Source organism: Notolepis coatsorum, assembly GCF_963971535.1.
Source record: "Notolepis coatsorum genome assembly, chromosome: 3".
NCBI lineage: Eukaryota > Metazoa > Chordata > Actinopteri > Aulopiformes > Paralepididae > Notolepis > Notolepis coatsorum.
Window position 1 is genome coordinate 211157676 of NC_140167.1, and position 21765 is coordinate 211179440.

General features: G+C 43.8%; 1 protein-coding gene across 3 annotated transcripts in view; it reads left to right on the forward strand.

The window, feature by feature from the left end:
• The window catches only part of mindy4 (MINDY lysine 48 deubiquitinase 4), a 38968-nt gene extending 17415 nt beyond the window's left edge, over positions 1–21553 (forward strand). For all 3 annotated transcript variants that reach the window (XM_084309831.1, XM_084309833.1, XM_084309832.1), the window contains 5 exons: positions 1706–1769; positions 8735–8896; positions 17893–18073; positions 19966–20044; positions 20241–21553. In XM_084309831.1, the coding sequence (XP_084165957.1) occupies positions 1706–1769; positions 8735–8896; positions 17893–18073; positions 19966–20044; positions 20241–20289 (535 nt within the window). In that variant the 3' untranslated portion in view covers positions 20290–21553. The remainder of the gene's footprint in view (positions 1–1705; positions 1770–8734; positions 8897–17892; positions 18074–19965; positions 20045–20240) is intronic.
• The last annotated feature ends 212 nt before the right edge of the window (positions 21554–21765 follow it).

Here is a 21765-nt window from a genome sequence, read left to right on the forward strand (position 1 = left end):
AGTGATGCCGGTAACGCGTTACTAAGTAACGCGTTATTGTAATCTGATTACTTTCCCCCGAAAATAGTAATCTAACGCGTTAATCTTTAAAAGCCAGTAATCTGATTGCAGTTACTTGTCCAAGTGGCTGTGCATTACTATTTCGTTACTATCTCATCATAAATTCATAATGCAGGCGGAATGCAGTATTTTATTTCGTTTTCGACAGTCAAAAATACATTTTGAGCTGTTTTTCTTATTATTATTATTATGGAGTGACGTGGTGTGGCAGTGAAAGGGTTACACAAGAATGTGTCCCCGCGGCGTGACTGGACTCTCTGTCTGTGAGTGACTCTGCTTTGGCCCAATCACATTCCCCATCCACAGTCTGCGAATCAGAGGCAGAGTAGGGCGGGTCTTCACAGCACGTCATGTGACATATGCGCCAATCGTGTGACAGCAGGGCTCCGTTGTTATGTTTGTCTGAGAATTCATTTACAAAACGCTTGTCTAAACGAAGTGAAACCACAAGAAGACTTTTGCGGTTTCTGTTCAGACTTCCACCCCAAAACGCTCGTTTAAACGTAGCCTCAGTCAAAATACTGTCTACCGCTAAAAACAGCACATCCAATTGCATTGAAAGCATCTGGAATCACCGACGCTTCGACTATGAATTGAAAATGGGGGACCCTGATGTAAACAAGACAAACGTCTTTCTCTGGTCTGCATCCCCTTAACAATTGTGTGTATTGAGCCGTACTGTATATTGTACCCATTCTGCAATCTGTTAAATAAAGTTTTCATTCATTCATTCATTCAGGTACAGGAGGACTTTCCCTATTGATTAATGTATATTTGATGGTGGCAGAGCAAAAGCTCTTATTTGCCAGATTTACAGTTAATTTACATGTTAAAGAGAGACTGATTGTATGTTTATAGAGAGACATTTATAAAAACAATTTAATAGTTACAGTTGATATAATTGAATAGTTCAGCCTGCATTTGTTAGATGTGAATAGATACACTGGTTTTGTACAACCACTGGCTGGCTGCTCTAATGCTGTGAGCATCATAGACTGTTGCTTTACCATACTTGATGGTACAGAAGCTGAAGCACTAGTTTAACAATTTACGTTATGTGCAGAGAAACAAGTTAAAAACAATTTATGCACTTTCAATAAAGCGTTTAAAAAAAACTGTTGGGGGAACGACGACGACTTCGTAACCTAGTTACTTTCAAAGTAACTAAGTTACTCTGATAATCAAGTAATCAGTAAAGTAACTTGGATTACTTTTTAAAGGAGTAATCAGTAATCAGTAATCGTATTACTTTTACAAGTAATCTGTGGCATCACTGGCTATAATACTATATAATATAATGTAATACTATATAATATAATAATATACAGTATATATAATATAATACTATATAATATAATGTAATACTATATAATATAATAATATACTGTATATATAATATAATACTATATAATATAATTTAATACTATATATTATAATACTATATCATATGATATAATAATATACAGTATATAATATAATACTATACAGTATATAATATAATACTATACAGTATATAATATAATACTATATCATATTATATAATATGATATCATACTATATAATATTATATAATATAATAATATGACTGTATACTCTGGCCAACAGACAATGATGTATTTATTGTGCTTTTTATTTTCTCCTCAAGAGTGAGAGAAGATATGGACGTTCCCACCACTGCCCTCATAGGAGCCCACGGGTACTGCACCCAGGTCTGTTGCTGTGTGTTCTAACAGGGTCTTGTTGCTGTGTGTTCTAACAGGGTCTTGTTGCTGTGTGTTCTAACAGGGTCTTGTTGCTGTGTGTTCTAACAGGGTCTTGTTGCTGTGTGTTCTAACAGGGTCTTGTTGCTGTGTGTTCTAACAGGGTCTTGTTGCTGTGTGTTCTAACAGGGTCTTGTTGCTGTGTGTTCTAATAGGGTCTTGTTGCTGTGTGTTCTAACAGGGTCTTGTTGCTGTGTGTTCTAACAGGGTCTTGTTGCTGTGTGTTCTAACAGGGTCTTGTTGCTGTGTGTTCTAACAGGGTCTGGTTGCTGTGTGTTCTAACAGGGTCTTGTTGCTGTGTGTTCTAACAGGGTCTTGTTGCTGTGTGTTCTAATAGGGTCTTGTTGCTGTGTGTTCTAACAGGGGCTTGTTGCTGTGTGTTCTAACAGGGTCTTGTTGCTGTGTGTTCTAACAGGGTCTTGTTGCTGTGTGTTCTAACAGGGTCTTGTTGCTGTGTGTTCTAATAGAACAGGGTCGTGTTGCTGTGTGTTCTAACAGGGTCTTGTTGCTGTGTGTTCTAACAGGGTCTTGTTGCTGTGTGTTCTAACAGGGTCTTGTTGCTGTGTGTTCTAACAGGGTCTTGTTGCTGTGTGTTCTAATAGAACAGGGTCTTGTTGCTGTGTGTTCTAACAGGGTCTTGTTGCTGTGTGTTCTAATAGAACAGGGTCTTGTTGCTGTGTGTTCTAACAGGGTCTTGTTGCTGTGTGTTCTAACAGGGTCTTGTTGCTGTGTGTTCTAACAGGGTCTTGTTGCTGTGTGTTCTAACAGGGTCTTGTTGCTGTGTGTTCTAACAGGGTCTTGTTGCTGTGTGTTCTAACAGGGGCTTGTTGCTGTGTGTTCTAACAGGGGCTTGTTGCTGTGTGTTCTAACAGGGTCTTGTTGCTGTGTGTTCTAATAGAACAGGGTCTTGTTGCTGTGTGTTCTAACAGGGTCTTGTTGCTGTGTGTTCTAACAGGGTCGTGTTGCTGTGTGTTCTAACAGGGTCTTGTTGCTGTGTGTTCTAATAGAACAGGGTCGTGTTGCTGTGTGTTCTAACAGGGTCTTGTTGCTGTGTGTTCTAACAGGGTCTTGTTGCTGTGTGTTCTAACAGGGTCTTGTTGCTGTGTGTTCTAATAGAACAGGGTCGTGTTGCTGTGTGTTCTAACAGGGTCTGGTTGCTGTGTGTTCTAACAGGGTCTTGTTGCTGTGTGTTCTAACAGGGTTGTGTTGCTGTGTGTTCTAACAGGGTCTTGTTGCTGTGTGTTCTAACAGGGTCTTGTTGCTGTGTGTTCTAACAGGGTCTTGTTGCTGTGTGTTCTAACAGGGTCTTGTTGCTGTGTGTTCTAACAGGGTTGTGTTGCTGTGTGTTCTAACAGGGTCTTGTTGCTGTGTGTTCTAATAGAACAGGGTCTTGTTGCTGTGTGTTCTAACAGGGTCTTGTTGCTGTGTGTTCTAACAGGGTCTTGTTGCTGTGTGTTCTAACAGGGTCTGGTTGCTGTGTGTTCTAACAGGGTCTTGTTGCTGTGTGTTCTAACAGGGTCTTGTTGCTGTGTGTTCTAACAGGGTCTTGTTGCTGTGTGTTCTAACAGGGTCTTGTTGCTGTGTGTTCTAACAGGGTCTTGTTGCTGTGTGTTCTAACAGGGTCTTGTTGCTGTGTGTTCTAACAGGGTCTTGTTGCTGTGTGTTCTAACAGGGTCTTGTTGCTGTGTGTTCTAACAGGGTCTTGTTGCTGTGTGTTCTAACAGGGTCTTGTTGCTGTGTGTTCTAACAGGGTCTTGTTGCTGTGTGTTCTAACAGGGTCTTGTTGCTGTGTGTTCTAACAGGGTCTTGTTGCTGTGTGTTCTAACAGGGTCTTGTTGCTGTGTGTTCTAACAGGGTCTTGTTGCTGTGTGTTCTAACAGGGTCTTGTTGCTGTGTGTTCTAACAGGGGCTTGTTGCTGTGTGTTCTAACAGGGTCTTGTTGCTGTGTGTTCTAATAGAACAGGGTCTTGTTGCTGTGTGTTCTAACAGGGTCTTGTTGCTGTGTGTTCTAACAGGGTCTTGTTGCTGTGTGTTCTAACAGGGGCTTGTTGCTGTGTGTTCTAATAGAACAGGGTCTTGTTGCTGTGTGTTCTAACAGGGGCTTGTTGCTGTGTGTTCTAACAGGGTCTTGTTGCTGTGTGTTCTAACAGGGTCTTGTTGCTGTGTGTTCTAACAGGGGCTTGTTGCTGTGTGTTCTAACAGGGGCTTGTTGCTGTGTGTTCTAACAGGGGCTTGTTGCTGTGTGTTCTAACAGGGTCTTGTTGCTGTGTGTTCTAATAGGGTCTTGTTGCTGTGTGTTCTAACAGGGTCTTGTTGCTGTGTGTTCTAACAGGGTCTTGTTGCTGTGTGTTCTAACAGGGTCTTGTTGCTGTGTGTTCTAACAGGGTCTTGTTGCTGTGTGTTCTAACAGGGTCTTGTTGCTGTGTGTTCTAACAGGGTCTTGTTGCTGTGTGTTCTAATAGAACAGGGTCGTGTTGCTGTGTGTTCTAACAGGGTCTTGTTGCTGTGTGTTCTAACAGGGTCTTGTTGCTGTGTGTTCTAACAGGGTCTTGTTGCTGTGTGTTCTAACAGGGTCTTGTTGCTGTGTGTTCTAACAGGGTCTTGTTGCTGTGTGTTCTAACAGGGTCTTGTTGCTGTGTGTTCTAACAGGGTCTTGTTGCTGTGTGTTCTAACAGGGTCTTGTTGCTGTGTGTTCTAACAGGGTCTTGTTGCTGTGTGTTCTAACAGGGGCTTGTTGCTGTGTGTTCTAACAGGGTCTTGTTGCTGTGTGTTCTAATAGAACAGGGTCTTGTTGCTGTGTGTTCTAACAGGGTCTTGTTGCTGTGTGTTCTAACAGGGTCTTGTTGCTGTGTGTTCTAACAGGGGCTTGTTGCTGTGTGTTCTAATAGAACAGGGTCTTGTTGCTGTGTGTTCTAACAGGGTCTTGTTGCTGTGTGTTCTAACAGGGTCTGGTTGCTGTGTGTTCTAACAGGGTCTTGTTGCTGTGTGTTCTAACAGGGTCTTGTTGCTGTGTGTTCTAACAGGGTCTTGTTGCTGTGTGTTCTAACAGGGTCTTGTTGCTGTGTGTTCTAACAGGGGCTTGTTGCTGTGTGTTCTAACAGGGTCTTGTTGCTGTGTGTTCTAACAGGGTCTTGTTGCTGTGTGTTCTAATAGAACAGGGTCTTGTTGCTGTGTGTTCTAACAGGGTCTTGTTGCTGTGTGTTCTAATAGAACAGGGTCTTGTTGCTGTGTGTTCTAACAGGGTCTTGTTGCTGTGTGTTCTAACAGGGTCTTGTTGCTGTGTGTTCTAACAGGGTCTTGTTGCTGTGTGTTCTAACAGGGTCTTGTTGCTGTGTGTTCTAACAGGGTCTTGTTGCTGTGTGTTCTAACAGGGTCGTGTTGCTGTGTGTTCTAACAGGGTCTTGTTGCTGTGTGTTCTAACAGGGTCGTGTTGCTGTGTGTTCTAACAGGGTCTTGTTGCTGTGTGTTCTAATAGGGTCTTGTTGCTGTGTGTTCTAACAGGGTCTTGTTGCTGTGTGTTCTAACAGGGTCTTGTTGCTGTGTGTTCTAACAGGGGCTTGTTGCTGTGTGTTCTAACAGGGGCTTGTTGCTGTGTGTTCTAACAGGGTCTTGTTGCTGTGTGTTCTAATAGAACAGGGTCTTGTTGCTGTGTGTTCTAACAGGGTCGTGTTGCTGTGTGTTCTAACAGGGTCTTGTTGCTGTGTGTTCTAACAGGGTCTTGTTGCTGTGTGTTCTAACAGGGTCTTGTTGCTGTGTGTTCTAATAGAACAGGGTCGTGTTGCTGTGTGTTCTAACAGGGTCTTGTTGCTGTGTGTTCTAACAGGGTCTTGTTGCTGTGTGTTCTAATAGAACAGGGTCGTGTTGCTGTGTGTTCTAACAGGGTCTTGTTGCTGTGTGTTCTAACAGGGTCTTGTTGCTGTGTGTTCTAACAGGGTCTTGTTGCTGTGTGTTCTAACAGGGGCTTGTTGCTGTGTGTTCTAACAGGGTCTTGTTGCTGTGTGTTCTAACAGGGTCTTGTTGCTGTGTGTTCTAACAGGGTCTTGTTGCTGTGTGTTCTAACAGGGTCTTGTTGCTGTGTGTTCTAACAGGGTCTGGTTGCTGTGTGTTCTAACAGGGTCGTGTTGCTGTGTGTTCTAACAGGGTCTTGTTGCTGTGTGTTCTAACAGGGTCTTGTTGCTGTGTGTTCTAACAGGGTCTTGTTGCTGTGTGTTCTAACAGGGTCTTGTTGCTGTGTGTTCTAATAGAACAGGGTCTTGTTGCTGTGTGTTCTAACAGGGTCTTGTTGCTGTGTGTTCTAACAGGGTCTGGTTGCTGTGTGTTCTAACAGGGTCTTGTTGCTGTGTGTTCTAATAGAACAGGGTCTTGTTGCTGTGTGTTCTAACAGGGTCGTGTTGCTGTGTGTTCTAATAGAACAGGGTCGTGTTGCTGTGTGTTCTAATAGAACAGGGTCGTGTTGCTGTGTGTTCTAACAGGGTCTTGTTGCTGTGTGTTCTAACAGGGGCTTGTTGCTGTGTGTTCTAACAGGGTCTTGTTGCTGTGTGTTCTAATAGAACAGGGTCTGGTTGCTGTGTGTTCTAACAGGGTCTTGTTGCTGTGTGTTCTAACAGGGTCTTGTTGCTGTGTGTTCTAACAGGGGCTTGTTGCTGTGTGTTCTAACAGGGTCTTGTTGCTGTGTGTTCTAATAGAACAGGGTCTTGTTGCTGTGTGTTCTAACAGGGTCTTGTTGCTGTGTGTTCTAACAGGGTCTTGTTGCTGTGTGTTCTAACAGGGTCTTGTTGCTGTGTGTTCTAACAGGGTCTTGTTGCTGTGTGTTCTAACAGGGTCTTGTTGCTGTGTGTTCTAACAGGGTCTTGTTGCTGTGTGTTCTAACAGGGTCTTGTTGCTGTGTGTTCTAACAGGGTCTTGTTGCTGTGTGTTCTAACAGGGGCTTGTTGCTGTGTGTTCTAACAGGGTCTTGTTGCTGTGTGTTCTAACAGGGTCTTGTTGCTGTGTGTTCTAACAGGGTCTTGTTGCTGTGTGTTCTAACAGGGGCTTGTTGCTGTGTGTTCTAACAGGGGCTTGTTGCTGTGTGTTCTAACAGGGTCTTGTTGCTGTGTGTTCTAATAGAACAGGGTCTTGTTGTGTGATTTAGATTGGTTAAATGTCCGGGTTGCGTCTAGTTTTTTACCAACAAACTTGCATTTTTCCGCGATCTGATTGGCCACTGACGTTTCTGGTCATGTGACATCTGTGCCAATCGCGTGACGCCTGTTTCTGCGACTATTTCCGCCTCTAACAGCCTGCAAACTACCTAACGCCTAGTTTATCACTGGTTAAGCTTAGGCGACTCTTTCGAAGTTGGTTAAGGTTAGAGTTTGGAATCAGGGCTGGTGTTCTATCGCCCTGCTCTAAGACAAACTCTAACCTTAACCAACTTCGAAAGAGTGCCTAAGCTTAACCGGTGTAGAAACAGGCGTCACGCGATTGGCGCAGATGTCACATGACCAGAAACGTCAGTGGCCAATCGGATCGCGAAAGAATGCAAGTTTGTTGGTAAAAGACGACACGCGTCCGGGTCATGGCGTTAGTTGTGTCTGACTCTCACCTAAACTGCACGGACTACAACGCATAACGAACGACGTATATCACGCCAGTTAGGGTACCTTGTGTATACTGTATACTTTACTTACTCATAATATATATTTAGATTCTAGTGTTTATTGTAACCATATTTATTGTAACTTATTTAATATATCTGATACAGACACACATTGGGCACACAGACCCTCACCTGCACCTTTGATCACATGCTCAGTTCTTGATGGAGGATGATAAGGGCGAGATTGTGGGAGAAATAGAGAGGTTCCTTCTGGACTCAGGGTCTCTGGAGGTTTACACTGATGGCTCTGTGGATCCTGAAAGTGGGAGGGCAGGCTTTGGGTGGTGTGTGCCTCGGTTAGGGATCGGTAAGGGACAGAGAATATCCGATGGCAGCTCTGTATTTGTGACAGAGTTGCTTGCCATCCTCTGGGCATTGTGGTGGGTGGAGGAAGTGGGACCAAGCCAGGTGATTATATGCTCTGACTCGGCTGCTGCACTGATGGCTCTGAGTGCAGGTGGGTCTAAAGCTCGCCCTGATCTCATTCAGGAAATAATGTTGGTTTTATATAGGATTGCGAAGGCAGGCTGGTCAGTGGAGTTTTGTTGGGTCCCGGGGCACGCTGGGATTGCGGGAAATGAGATGGCTGACTCCCTTGCCAAACAGAGCCTGGGAAGGGAGGAAGAGATAGGCATCTCAATGGGAAGAGTAGAACTCAGAGAGAAGATAAAGAAAGGAGTGGAGGCTGCATGCTTCAGAGTTGTACCAGAGGATATAGCGTTATTGTATTTATTAGTATTGGACAGGCAAGAGGAGCAGAGAAGAAGGAGATAGTGTGTGTTGAAGATGAGAAGAAGAAGAGGGTAAACAATCAAAAGTTGGTTTACCAGAGGCCTAACTATGGCACACCACTACCGTAGTATAAGAACTGAGGAGGGCAGTAATACGCCTGAGGGAAATTCAAAAGAAGAAAGAAGAGGAAGAAGAAGAAGAAGAGCTCATCAAAAGAATGGCGGAGGGCAGTAATACGCCACGATGCGTCTACACTGCCGGAAATTCTAAAGAAGAAGAAGAAGAAGAATCAGATGTGTATATTCGTATATATTCATGCGTATATTCAGAGTTAATTATATTGTTTACACTGCCTATTTTTATTTTTTTACTTTTTTACAGTACTATAATTGTATTGCCTGTATTTATGTCTTCTACTATTAACCTACCCGTACACTACCTGTACCTCCCCTCCCCCCTCCCCCATGCTGCTATGATGCCTGAATTTCCCCACGGGGATCAATAAAGGAATATCTTATCTCCTCTTCTCCACCGTCGTCCTCAGGAGCTGGTGAACCTGCTGCTCTGCGGCCGCGCCGCCTCCAACGTGTTCGACGGCGACATGGAGCTGGACTCTGGCAGCGGGAGCCTGACGCTGCTCCGGGGCATCCAGGGCCCGTGTGACATCGGACTGCTGTCCTTGTTCGAGCACTATAACATCTGTAAGGTGAGACATGTAGGTTCGAGCACTATAACATCTGTAAGGTGAGACATGTAGGTTCGAGCACTATAACATCTGTAAGGTGAGACATGTAGGTTCGAGCACTATAACATCTGTAAGGTGAGACATGTAGGTTCGAGCACTATAACATCTGTAAGGTGAGACATGTAGGTTCGAGCACTATAACATCTGTAAGGTGAGACATGTAGGTTCGAGCACTATAACATCTGTAAGGTGAGACTATAACATCTGTAAGGTGAGACATGGAGGCCTGTCCCGTCCCCGACTAAGGGTTTGTATATAGTTGACTTTGATTGGTAGTCGACTACCCCCCTGAATGCAAAAAAATTAGTGCTGTCAAACGATTAAAATATTTAACTCGATTAATTGCATGATTGTCCATAGTTAACTCGCGATTAATCGCAAATTAATCGCATTTTTTTTTTATACCTTAAAGGTGCTATGCATTATAAATGTCATTTTTCAGTCTCTAGCATTGTATTATAGTAATAGGAGTTCGTATCAATGTGTTTTTGGGCCTAAATACTATATTGACGAATTCCTCAGCTACAGCCCATCCCCTCTTTGCCTCTAGTAAATCAGGTCATGTTGATTTGACGACCTGGTGCACGTCACAGGGCGCTGTTTATAGCGCACGGTGATGTGATTGGCTCTGTGGTTTTAGTAATGCCCGCCTCCATTCTTGCTACCTGCAGGGTGGAAGGTTTGTCCAGAAGATCACTAATCAGCTGAAGCCTGATGCGGTTCCCTCGGTCTTCGACAGACAGACCGGCGTTAGCTCTCGGGACTCGGGAGCGATCGCTAGCTACTTAGCACCAGCCGGGGCCGGCGTTAGCAACCGGGAGCGTCGTTGAGCATTCAGCCCTGCTGGCTACCTAGATCCACTTCAACCAGCGTCGCGGAGCATTCAGCCTGCTGGCTACACAGCGTGTCGGTGTGCTAATAGCCTCTGCAAGCTAACGGTAGCTGGCTAAACAGCTTGTCGGTGTGCTGGAGCCTTTGCAAGCTAACGGTAGCTGGCTACACAGCTTGTCGGTGTGCTGGAGCCTCTGCAAGCTAACGTTAGGACAGGACACGCATCCGGCTTTCGACATGGACAGTCGCATTATTCTCAGCTCCCAACAACGACGTCAAAGTAAATCAACAACAAGGTTTACTATACACTTTCTACTCACCCTACTTTGGATTACGGATCAGTACCTTAATTCAACATGGAAATACCACCAGACAGGAGTGGATAAGGTAAAAAAAGAGTCCCATTGCGACTTTTACCTTCTAAATGGCTCGGAGAGGAAACATCCATCCATGGGGACTGCAGCAATACACAGCGTGTTAACGTCGAATCCGGGACGAAAGAGTTTACCCCCATCGGGCAGGTTTGATAGAAGATCAATGATCTTCTTATACCTGCTTCTTTCGGGAGACATTCCGCTGAACCCAGGTCCAGTTATCACTCGGTACCAAGCGAGACAACTCGGACTACAGACGCAAACAGCGACGACCACCGTTGCGACCAATGCATCATCCAACATCAACAACCCTCCACCGCCCACTACTGGATCACCGGCGCAACTACAACGGAACGCCCGAGGGACCAGAACTAGACGGGATGAACCAGAGGCTACAACACCGGTGCAAATCACAAGAAATCCAACCGGCAACCCCACGGACAAATCGCCTGATAAATTAGCCAACCTAGCCAGGCTGGCTATGTTTACCAGCCCAGGAGAACAAAGGGTTGCCGCCAGAAAAGACAGGACAAAGGATCCCCCCTCCCCACACACCAGCACACAGACCTCACGGAGACAACAACAAAGCCCCCCCCCTCCCTCCCCCACAGCAGCACCAGAAAACCATTACCTGGAACTTGAAGACATCAATAACACAGCTAATAAAAACGGACTACACATCTTTCACCTTAATGTGAACAGCATTAAGCATAAGCTGGACGAAATAAGAAACCTGTTTATGAGCGGTAAGGTAGACTTATTATGCTTTACTGAAACTAAACTTGATCCATCTGTAACAGACCCTGAAATAGAAATAGAGAACTATACTATAGTCCGTAATGACAGAAACCAGTATGGAGGTGGTGTTTGTATGTACATACATAAGGACACCAAATTCATTACCCGTACTGACCTTCATCATGAGACAATTGAAACAGTATGGGTGGAAATTTTATTTGAAAGGGCAAAATCTGTTCTAGTCGGCACAATATACAGACCGCCAGATCAAACTGGCTTTTATGATACTATGGATGTGTGCTTAGCTGGAGCTGAGGATGCGGAAAAAATTCGTATTGGGGATTGGAACACGGATATGCAACAAAAAGATGCACCCGTCTTCAAATCCTTCAATAGGTTTTGTGATCTGCACGGCCTCAGCCAACTAATCGCCCAACCCACACGTGTATGTGAATCAACTCAGACTACCATTGACCTCATACTGACCTCTGACAAGTCCAAGATATCCAATAAAGGGGTTATAGCATGCGGGTTAAGTGATCATTATATGATATTCTGTACCCGCAAAAAGCTAAAACTAAAGGCTGGCTGTCACAAAACAGTCACATCTAGAGACCTCAAAACCTACTCTAGCGAGGCCTTTAACCTTGAACTGGAGAGTCTGGACTGGTCAGATGAACTCAATGGTACACTGGTTGACGAAACTTGGCTTGGCTTCAAAACCAAATTTTCATCAATACTAAACAACATGGCCCCCCTAAGAACCACCAGGGTAAAAAATCGCGCTGAGCCATGGATGCACACTGAAATACTGACCGCTATGAAAGCCAGAGACAAAAAATGCTCTGAGTTTCGTAAAAGTCAGTCAAAGCTTACCAAAAGCACGAGCAGTGAACTCCAAGACCACGTGACTGAACTCAAACTAGAAAGAAACAGACTAAGAAATGACGTAAACTCCATGATCAAAACTGCTAAAAAAAATTTCATCAATGACAAAACCGAGGAAAACAAAAATAAACCACGTGAACTTTGGAAATTACTCAACAATCAACTAGGCTGCAGTAAAAAACTCAACCAGGTTCTCAAACATAAACATAAAGACGGACAACACGCTCATCACAGACAAGCTGGATGTAGCCAATTACTTAAACACTTTCTTCACAAACATAGCCACAACACTGGTAAACAAACTACCCTCCCACTCAGGGCAGTATGGGGTAGAACACATAGTAGCATACTACAAGAACCTAGGCGTCCACAAAGACGACTTCAAACTGGAAATAGTAACTACAGATGAGGTACTCAAAAAACTGAGCGCCCTCCAACCAAACAAGGCCACTGGCCATGACAACATCCCCTCCAAATTCCTCAGAGACTCAGCAGCAGCCATCACCCCAGTCATCACACACATAATAAACCTCTCCATAAAACAGGGACACGTCCCCAAGGACTTCAAAATTGCGAGAGTAACACCCCTGCACAAAAAGGGCAGCAAATTAGACCCGGGTAACTACCGCCCTGTTTCTATCCTTACATCCATCTCGAAAGTCATGGAAAAAATAGTATACGAACAGATCGAAAAGTACCTCGCGGAAAAAAATCTAATCTACGAATTCCAATCTGGCTTCAGAACATCCCACTCCACTGACACATGCCTTCTCTACTTGAACGACCACATCAAACAAGAGGTGGACGCGGGCAAATACTGCGGCATGGTCATGCTGGACCTACAAAAGGCCTTCGACACTGTCAATCACACCATTCTGATTGACAAGCTAAAAGCAATTGGTTTTGATAGTTTATCAGTGAGCTGGATACAATCCTACCTGGAGGGGAGGGAACAGATGGTGGAAGTAAACGGTACACTATCCCCCCCCCTCACAGTGAGCTGTGGTGTTCCACAAGGAAGCATACTAGGACCGCTACTATTCCTAATTTATGCAAATGACATGTCGTCAGCTTGTGACTGCAACTTGTTCCTGTTTGCGGACGACTCAGCCCTGCTGGTCTCTGACAAGAACAAGTTACAGGTTGAAAAAGCCCTCAGCTCGGAACTAGGCAAAATCTGCATATGGCTCGCCGACAACAAACTATCATTACACATGGGCAAAACAGAGTCCATTCTCTTCGGTTCAAATAACAAACTCAGCAAGACCGACGGCTTCTCGGTTACAGTGGGTGACAATATTATCACAAGGAAAGATGAAATTACCTACCTGGGTTCCATCCTAGAGGCTAATCTTTCCTGTGACAAAATGGCATCCAATGTAATAAAAAAAGTCAACCAACGAACGCGATTCTTGTACCGGATCTCCTCTCTGGTAAACAAGAATACCCTGAAGACTCTAGCAGGAGCACTCATTCAAGGGTACTACGACTATGCTTGCACCTCATGGTACCAAAGCACCTCAAAGGCACTAAAAAACTAATTACAAACATCTCAAAACAAGCTAGTCAGACTACTACTTGACCTGACTCCTAGAACCCACCTCACCCCTGCCCACTTTGACAACCTAGGATGGCTTAGAGTAGACGACAGAGTACAGCAACTTGCAATGGGCCTGGTCTACAAGATACACTACGCGACCAAGGTACCCATGTACATGTCAAAATACTTCCCAAAGGTCAGTGAATACCACGATCACAACACCAGAGGGAGCTCCACAAATCATGTAAAACCCAGATTCGGATCAAACAAGGGACTAAACACGTTTCGCAATTATGCCACATCAATGTGGAACGCCCTGCCTAAAGCTGTAAAGGAATGTGAATCACTACCCACCTTCAAAAACACTCTCAAAAAACACCTACGTGAGACTGCAATTCGAAACTGGCCCCTACAAATGTCCTAACCTAGTTGTACAGTAAATGACCAAGTAAGGCTTTGTCAATATTCCAATGTACAGTGTAAAATGTGTGTGTGTCCCCTTCCCAACCCCCCCCCCCCCCCCCCCCCCACCTCCAATGTACAGCCCTCACCCAACCCACCCAACCCCACCCCACCCAACCAACCTCCTCCAATGTACAGTTTCTATGCCAAATGTATATACACTCCTTTTCTGGACACTTTTGTATCACAAACAGTACTGTATTTGCAAATCTGATATGTCATAAATGTATAGATGTAGCAGTACTGTCTATCTGTATGTCATGTATGTCATATATGTTATGATGAATTGAAAATGGGGGACCCTGATGTAAACAAGACGAAAGTCTTTCTCTGGTCTGCATCCCCTTAACAATTGTATGTATTGAGCTGTACTGTACTGTACCCATTCTGCAATCTGTTAATAAACTTTTCAATCAATCAATCAATCAAGCTGCTGGAGCTCCCGACGCTCGGCTGGTTGAAGTGGATCTAGGTAGCCAGCAGGCTGAATGCTCCGCGACGCTCCCGGTTGCTATCATGTGCAGGTCCTCTTCTCAGACCTGTGTGGCAAAGCACTGCACACGCATCATGCAAGCTACACATCGCTGCATGTTGATCAATGGTGGCCCACTCGGTGCATCACAGTGGGCTACTATTGTGCTAACAACAACGCGGTGTCCGGCTTGTCGGCCGGCATGAGTGCTCGATTTGGGGTGGTTCTCTCCTCCTTGTGTGCCCCCGTTCTCGCGGGTGTCCTGCCGGGGAGCTTGTGGACGCGACAACAGCGGCGGCCGTAGCGTTAGTTAGCTCATAGCTATTGTGTACCACTAGCGTTACGGCGGGCTCGAGCACCCTACGGCTGCCGCCGTTGTCGCGTCCATGGGCTCCCCGGCAGGGTACCCGTGGGGACGGGGGTGTACAGAGAGGAGAGAACCATTTTGTGTCGGGCGTGCATGCCGGCCAGCGAGCCGGACGTCGGGATATGTTGTTAGCACAATAGCTACCAAGCTAAGCTATGTTAGCTTCTAACGGTGTATACACAATATGTACAACGACACAATGATTTACATTATTACAAATATGGTAACGTGGTTGTGGCTTTTACAAATAGTGGTAACATATATATAGATAGACAGTACTGCTACATCTCTATATTTATGACATACCATATTTGTATTGCTTCAGTACTGCTATGATGGAGACCAGAGAAAGACTTTCGTCTTGTTTACATCAGGGTCCCCCAATTTCAATTCATGGTAACATATTATATATATATAGATAGACAGTACTGCTACATCTCTATATTTATGACATACCATATTTGTATGTAACCTGAAACCTAATCTCTGACGGGGAGATGGGCGGAGCTATTTGGTGGGTGGCTGTCACTCAAAGCATTCTGCTAGTATGGGTGGAGCCAAGCCAATAATAGCCTGCTTTCATGAGGCTGAAAAATGCTGGTTTTGAGTACAAGATTAGAAATATAAAACAATGATTATTTTTGGAATACAAATTACAGATGTGTTACATAGACTCACCGGAAGTGTGTAAAGTTGCCCAAATAGTGCTAGGAATAGCAGTGCATAACCCCTTTAAACAGATCTTTTTCAAGTTCCAAGTTTTAATACTCTTATCAACATGCGAGTCAACAAATGCTTGCTTTATGCAGCCATTTAACACAAAAGGATGACCCTCATGCATTGCAAATTTGCATCAAATTCAAAACAGAGTGATGCACAAAATAACTTAAAAGAAAATAATAATTTAAAACAATGAATAAAGTGTGCATGAAATAATAGGGGAAAGAAAACGTTAGGAACTTGTTACATTCACACACACAAGGGCTGATTAATCACACACCCCCCTCTCTCCCTCACACACACACTCTCCCAGCTCTCTTTCTCTCTTGCCCCTTCTTCATCTCTCTCACCCCCCTCTCTCTCTATATCTCTCACACACACACACACACACACACACACACACACACACACACACACACACACACACACACACACACACACACACACACACACTTCGGAAACAAACATAGTATCATTGAGAGCATCAATAATACACCTGAGTGAAGTCTAGTAAAAAAAAAAAAAAAATCTTTATTTTTTTAGTTAATCTTGAGTTAAAAAAATTAGTGGCATTAATAGAATCGGGAGTTAACGCGTTAATATCGCGTTAACTTTGCCAGCCTTAAAAAAAATATATATATATATTAGGGATGCTCGATATTGGCTTTTTTACCTATACCGATATTGTCCAACTCTTGATTTCCGATACCGATATCAACCGATATCAACCGATACCGATATATGCAGGGTTCCCCCCCCCCATAATAATTTCAGGTAATTAAATATATCTCTTGTCAACATATCTCTTGTTGTGGAATGAACACAACATTATGCATAATTTTGACAATAAATAAAATCAGAATTTGTTCTTACTTGCTTGCCTGGGTAAATAAAGGTTATAGAAATGTAAAGATTTTTTTTTCTTTATACCGATATTTTCCGATATCACATTTTAATGCCAATATCGGCCGATAATATCGGTAGGCCGATAATATCGGACATCCCTAATATATATATATAAATATATATAAAAAAAAGAATATCATTCCATTTGGGCTGTGGGGGGTGCTTAATGTCTGAAGGAGTCGACTTAAGGCTTCTTGTCCTCTGCAAAAGCATGCAATTGGTCCACTGATGGATACATCTTGATATGTCTAGTGTGTGAACTCCTCTTTCAGTGCCTCTGTGCCCGTTTTCTGAGGCAGTTAGCCTCGCTGGTATGTGCGCCATTAGCGTTAGCCACGCTTCTAGGCCTCTTTGCTTTAGGAAAGAATTATCCCAAATTTCTTTTTTATAAAAAATGTATTATAATTATAAAATAAACTTTGCATTAGACTAAGAGGTTGGCAGTCGACTATGGCTCCTTTCGATCGATTAGTCGAGGTCAGCCCTAGAGACATTACATTTAGTAATTTAGCTGAACGCTTTTATCCAAAGCCACTTACTAGTTCTGTACGACGGGCAGTGGTGCAGTGGCAAATTGACAGTAGGTCAAACGCTCCACGCGCGTGCACAGTTTTTTTTGGCTGCTCTCGTCCTGCAGCTGGATACTATTGCCTCACAGCGCGGCCGTCAGCGCGCGGCCCAGAGAGCGCCGCTGGCTCTGCGGCTCTGCAGCTGCATGCTTCTCCGGGAGTCCGGTTGGATAATGCCATGTAAAAAGCGATTGCGCGTACTTCAGCCTCAGTGACCGAGGTATAACGCCGTTATACCGAGTTATACCAGCACTGCACCACTGACGACGGGTCACCAGGAAGGGCACACCTCTTTCATCTGAGTAACGACGTTCGTCGATCGGTGTTGAAGGTGCTGCAGTGTTGAGTGCATAGTAGTAAAGACATACTATAGTGCAGTAGTGTGTTTTTAGTCGACGGAAGGACGACCCCTTGTGAAAAATAGTCAAATGGAATAGATACTGAACCATGATAACATTAGCAACAACAACCTTCCATTACCTTCACTATGCTGCAACGTAGCCGTACTACTGACATCATGACATCGTGACGGAACAGAAGGTAGGTAGTAACAGACAGCCTATTGAAACATTTTAAAATAGTTTCTTTTAAAACTTTTCTTTTAAAGATTTTAAAAACATTTTAAAAGGAGCCTTCTATCCCCATGAGGCCATCAGGCTGCTCAACGTGGACTCACTGTAACACTAAAACTCTCACACACTCACTTTAAACAAACAACACTTTTTAAACATTACACCGTATTCATTTGATCTATTCATCCATACACACGTGTGCACTACCTCTTTTACCTAATTTTAGCATTTTTGTACATTTTAGTTTTGTATTGTGTTTGGTCTTTTTACTTTTTACTGTACGAAGCACAATCTCAGGAGGCTCATACGGAATGAAGCATTTCACTATAATTTGTACACGTACCTTATAATGTGACAAATAAAACAACACTTGAAACTTGACTTAATCCTGAACTGTAATGCAGAGTCTTACCTTCACTGAACCGTGAGCACTGTGATCGCTTTAATAAAAGCAGCCGCTAGAGGACGATGTAACTGTTGATGAGTCCAGAGTGTCCCTCGTGTGTCTCCTCTCTCAGGTCGGCGCTCGCCTGCAGACGCCACGGTTCCCCATCTGGCTGGTCTGCAGCGAGAGCCACTTCAGTGTGCTGTTTGGCCTGCAGAGGGCGCTGTCGACCAGCGAGCCCAGAGCCCGGGAGTTTGACCTCTACTACTATGACGGACTAGCCAATCAACAGGAGCACATCCGGCTCACCGTGTGTACGTAGCAACGGGTCTTATCGATTGTCTGCGTTCTGGGTTTTAGTTTCTCAGTGCTCTTAAATTTGTGTACATTGTATATGATACTATAGATATAGACCACTGCAACACTTCCGGTATTCTGAAATCATGGGAGAGAGAGCGGGGGGGGGGGGGGGGAGAAAATGAATGAATGTGGATGAGAGCCTACGGCTGTGGGGGGGCACTGGAGACACATGATCCAATAGACTTTTATACGCCTGAGTCTCCTGAACACGGAGAGACCAATCCCGAGTCGACCTGCACTTTCTCGGCCGAGCTATAGTCACTTTTCCGCACCTACTCCTGAACTACGCATGCGCACATTGCCCACTGAGTCTAGGTTCATCAATCTGCGCATGCATAGTTCGGGAGTAGGTGCGAAAAAGTGACTATAGCTCGGCCGAGAAAGTGCCGATCGACTTGGGATTGGTCTCTCCGTGTTCAGGAGACTCGGGCGTATAAAAGTCTATTGGATCATGTGTCTCCAGCAGCTCCAAACTATCATTACACATGGGCAAAACAGAGTCCATTCTCTTCGGTTCAAATAACAAACTCCGCAAGACCGACGGCTTCTCAGTTACAGTGGGTGACAATATTGTCACAAGGAAAGATGAAATTACATACCTGGGTTCCATCCTAGAGGCAAATCTTTCCTGTGACAAAATGGCATCCAATGTAATAAAAAAAGTCAACCAACGAACTCGATTCTTGTACCGGATCTCCTCTCTGGTAAACAAGAATACCCTGAAGACTCTGGCAGGAGCACTCATTCAAGAGTACTACGACTATGCTTGCACCTCATGGTACCAAAGCACCTCAAAGGCGCTAAAAACAAAATTACAAACATCTCAAAACAAACTGGTCAGACTACTGCTTGACCTTACCCACAGAACCCACCTCACCCCTGCACACTTTGACAACCTAGGATGGCTTAGAGTAGACGACAGAGTACAGCAACTTGCAATGGGCCTGGTCTACAAGATACACTACTACACGACCAAGGTACCCATGTACATGTCAAAATACTTAACAAAGGTCAGTGAATACCACGATCACAACACCAGAGGGAGCTCCACAAATCATGTTAAACCCAGATTCGGCTCAAACAAGGGACTAAACACGTTTAGCAATTATGCCACATCAATGTGGAACGCCCTACCTAAAGCTATAAAGGAATGTGAATCACTAACCACTTTCAAAACCACTCTCAAAAAACACCTACGGGAGACTGCAATTCGAAACTGGCCCCTGTAAATGTCCTAACCCAACCCCCTCCAATGTACAGTAAATGACCAAGTATGGTTTTGTCAATATTCCAATGTACAGTTTTGCTTGTACAGTTGTACAGTGTCCCCCCAACCCCCCCCCCCCCACCCAACCCCACCCCACCTACCCAACCTCCAATGTATAGTTTCTACGTCAAATGTATATACTCTCTTTTCTGGACTCTTTTTGTATCACAAACAGTACTGTATTTGCAAATCTGGTATGTCATAAATGTATAGATGTAGCAGTACTGTCTATCTGTATGTCGTGTATGTTATGATGAATTGAAAATGGGGGACCCTGATGTAAACAAGACGAAAGTCTTTCTCTGGTCTGCATCCCCTTAACAATTGTGTGTATTGTACTGTACTGTACCCATTCTGCAATCTGTTAATAAAGTTTTCAATCAATCAATCAATCAATCAATCCACAGCCGTAGCTACAACCACTTAATGTCAAGGCTCTCATCCACATTCATTAATTTTCTCCCCCCGCTCTCTCCTCCATGAGCTCAATGTAACGCGGACGTGGAGTGGTCTATGGTGGGGAACGTGTAATAATCGTGTGATGTAGGTTATCCTGATTTGAGTGTTTGTGGTTTTTAGCTGTAGGCACGTCAGCCCCGTCCTCCCCGGACCTCGACCCTGACCTCGTACCACCCCTGGAGCTCTGCATCCGGACAAAGTGAGAGTTCTCTTTAGCGTCAAGCTTATTCTACCACCGATCACTCTGCAGCAATTAACAGACCATGTTTGAAATGTATTGGAAGGATAAACCCCTTGAGATATGCTATCTCGTTTTCGAGGGGGTCCTTGCATGTTAAAATGTAACAATCTGTATACGTGACATATTATTTATAACTTGTGTTTTTGTTCCCCAGGTGGAAAGATGCAGTTGTCAGTTGGAATGACACAGAGCCTATCCTGTGATTGGCTACTTGGGTTGACATCACAACAACCTCCCAAGGGGGCCACTCCCACAATTGTTGCGAAATCACAACTTTGTATCAGCATTGCAGATCAAGTTCAAGTTTCTTTATTAGTTGTCATACAGAAGTACAGAATACTTTTATACAAAATGCTTCTTTCTGTTTTGCTCCAGAGACTGTGCTAGACAAAAATAGATAATAAAATAAGTATAGCAAGTATAAAAGTATAAAATAGAAGTCAAGTACGTAGACAAAAATGTTCAGTATATACAATGCTCTATGTAGAGTAGAAGTAACTGAGTTACCATACAATATACTATACAGTGCAAAGCAGAAGTGGGATGAGGTACAATTTAGGTACAATATAATTTACAGTAAGGTGTAATGAGGTATGGGTTGTAGTGCACATTTTTTACCAATAAATATAAAGTGTACTAAAGTGGTTAAAGTGGGTGCTGCAGTGAGTTGTATGTTTAAAGTGAGTTTGTGCGTGTGGATGTGTGTGCTGTGAGTGCATTTGATGGTTGTTACATAGTGTTATTGTTCGTTGAGCATCCTGATGGCCTGGGGATAGAAGCTTCTTCTGAGTCTCTCTGTGCTTGCCATGAGACTCCGGTATCGCTTGCCTGACCGCAGCAGTTCAAAGAGGCAGTTGTTTGGGTGGCTGGAGTCCTTGATAATTCTCTTAGCCTTGCCCTTGCACCGCTTGTTGTAAATGCCCTGGAGAGTGGGAAGCCCCCCTCCAATTGTGCGTTCGGCTGAACGGGCCACTCTCTGTAGTCTGCTACGGTCTTGTGCGGTGCTATTCCCAAACCAGGAGGTGATATTGCCAGTCAGGATGCTCTCTATTGTGCATGAGTAGAAGTTCTTAAGGATCTTCTGACTGAACTTCCTTAGGTGTCTGAGGAAGTAGAGGCGTTGCTGTGCCTTCTTCACAACACTGTCAATGTGTGTGGTCCATGTCAAGTCCTCGGATATGTGGACTCCGAGGTACTTAAAACTGATCTTTTATATATATATATAGTAGTGCTGTCAGGCGATTAAAAAAAATTATCTAATTAATTACAGGATTTGTAATTAATTAATCTAATTAATCACATTTTAATCGCATAACCATTTTAGGCCTGCATAACCATTTTAGGCCTGCATATTTCAAATTGCATGTGTCCGGATGGCAGAATTCAGTACTGTATCTACAAAACCTTCTGTTTAATCATCTTCCCTTTATTCATTTGCTTAGATTGTTTTGTGAAATCACAACTTTGTATCAGCATTGCAGATCTTTTATATATATATATATATATATATATATATATATATATATATATATATATATATATATATATATATATAGATAGATAGATAGATAGATAGATAGATAGATAGATAGATAGATAGATAGATATTATTGAAGATGCATTGTCTTCTATCCACAGGAAGATACAGTAATCACAGTAGTATTTTTTCTGTCATGCTA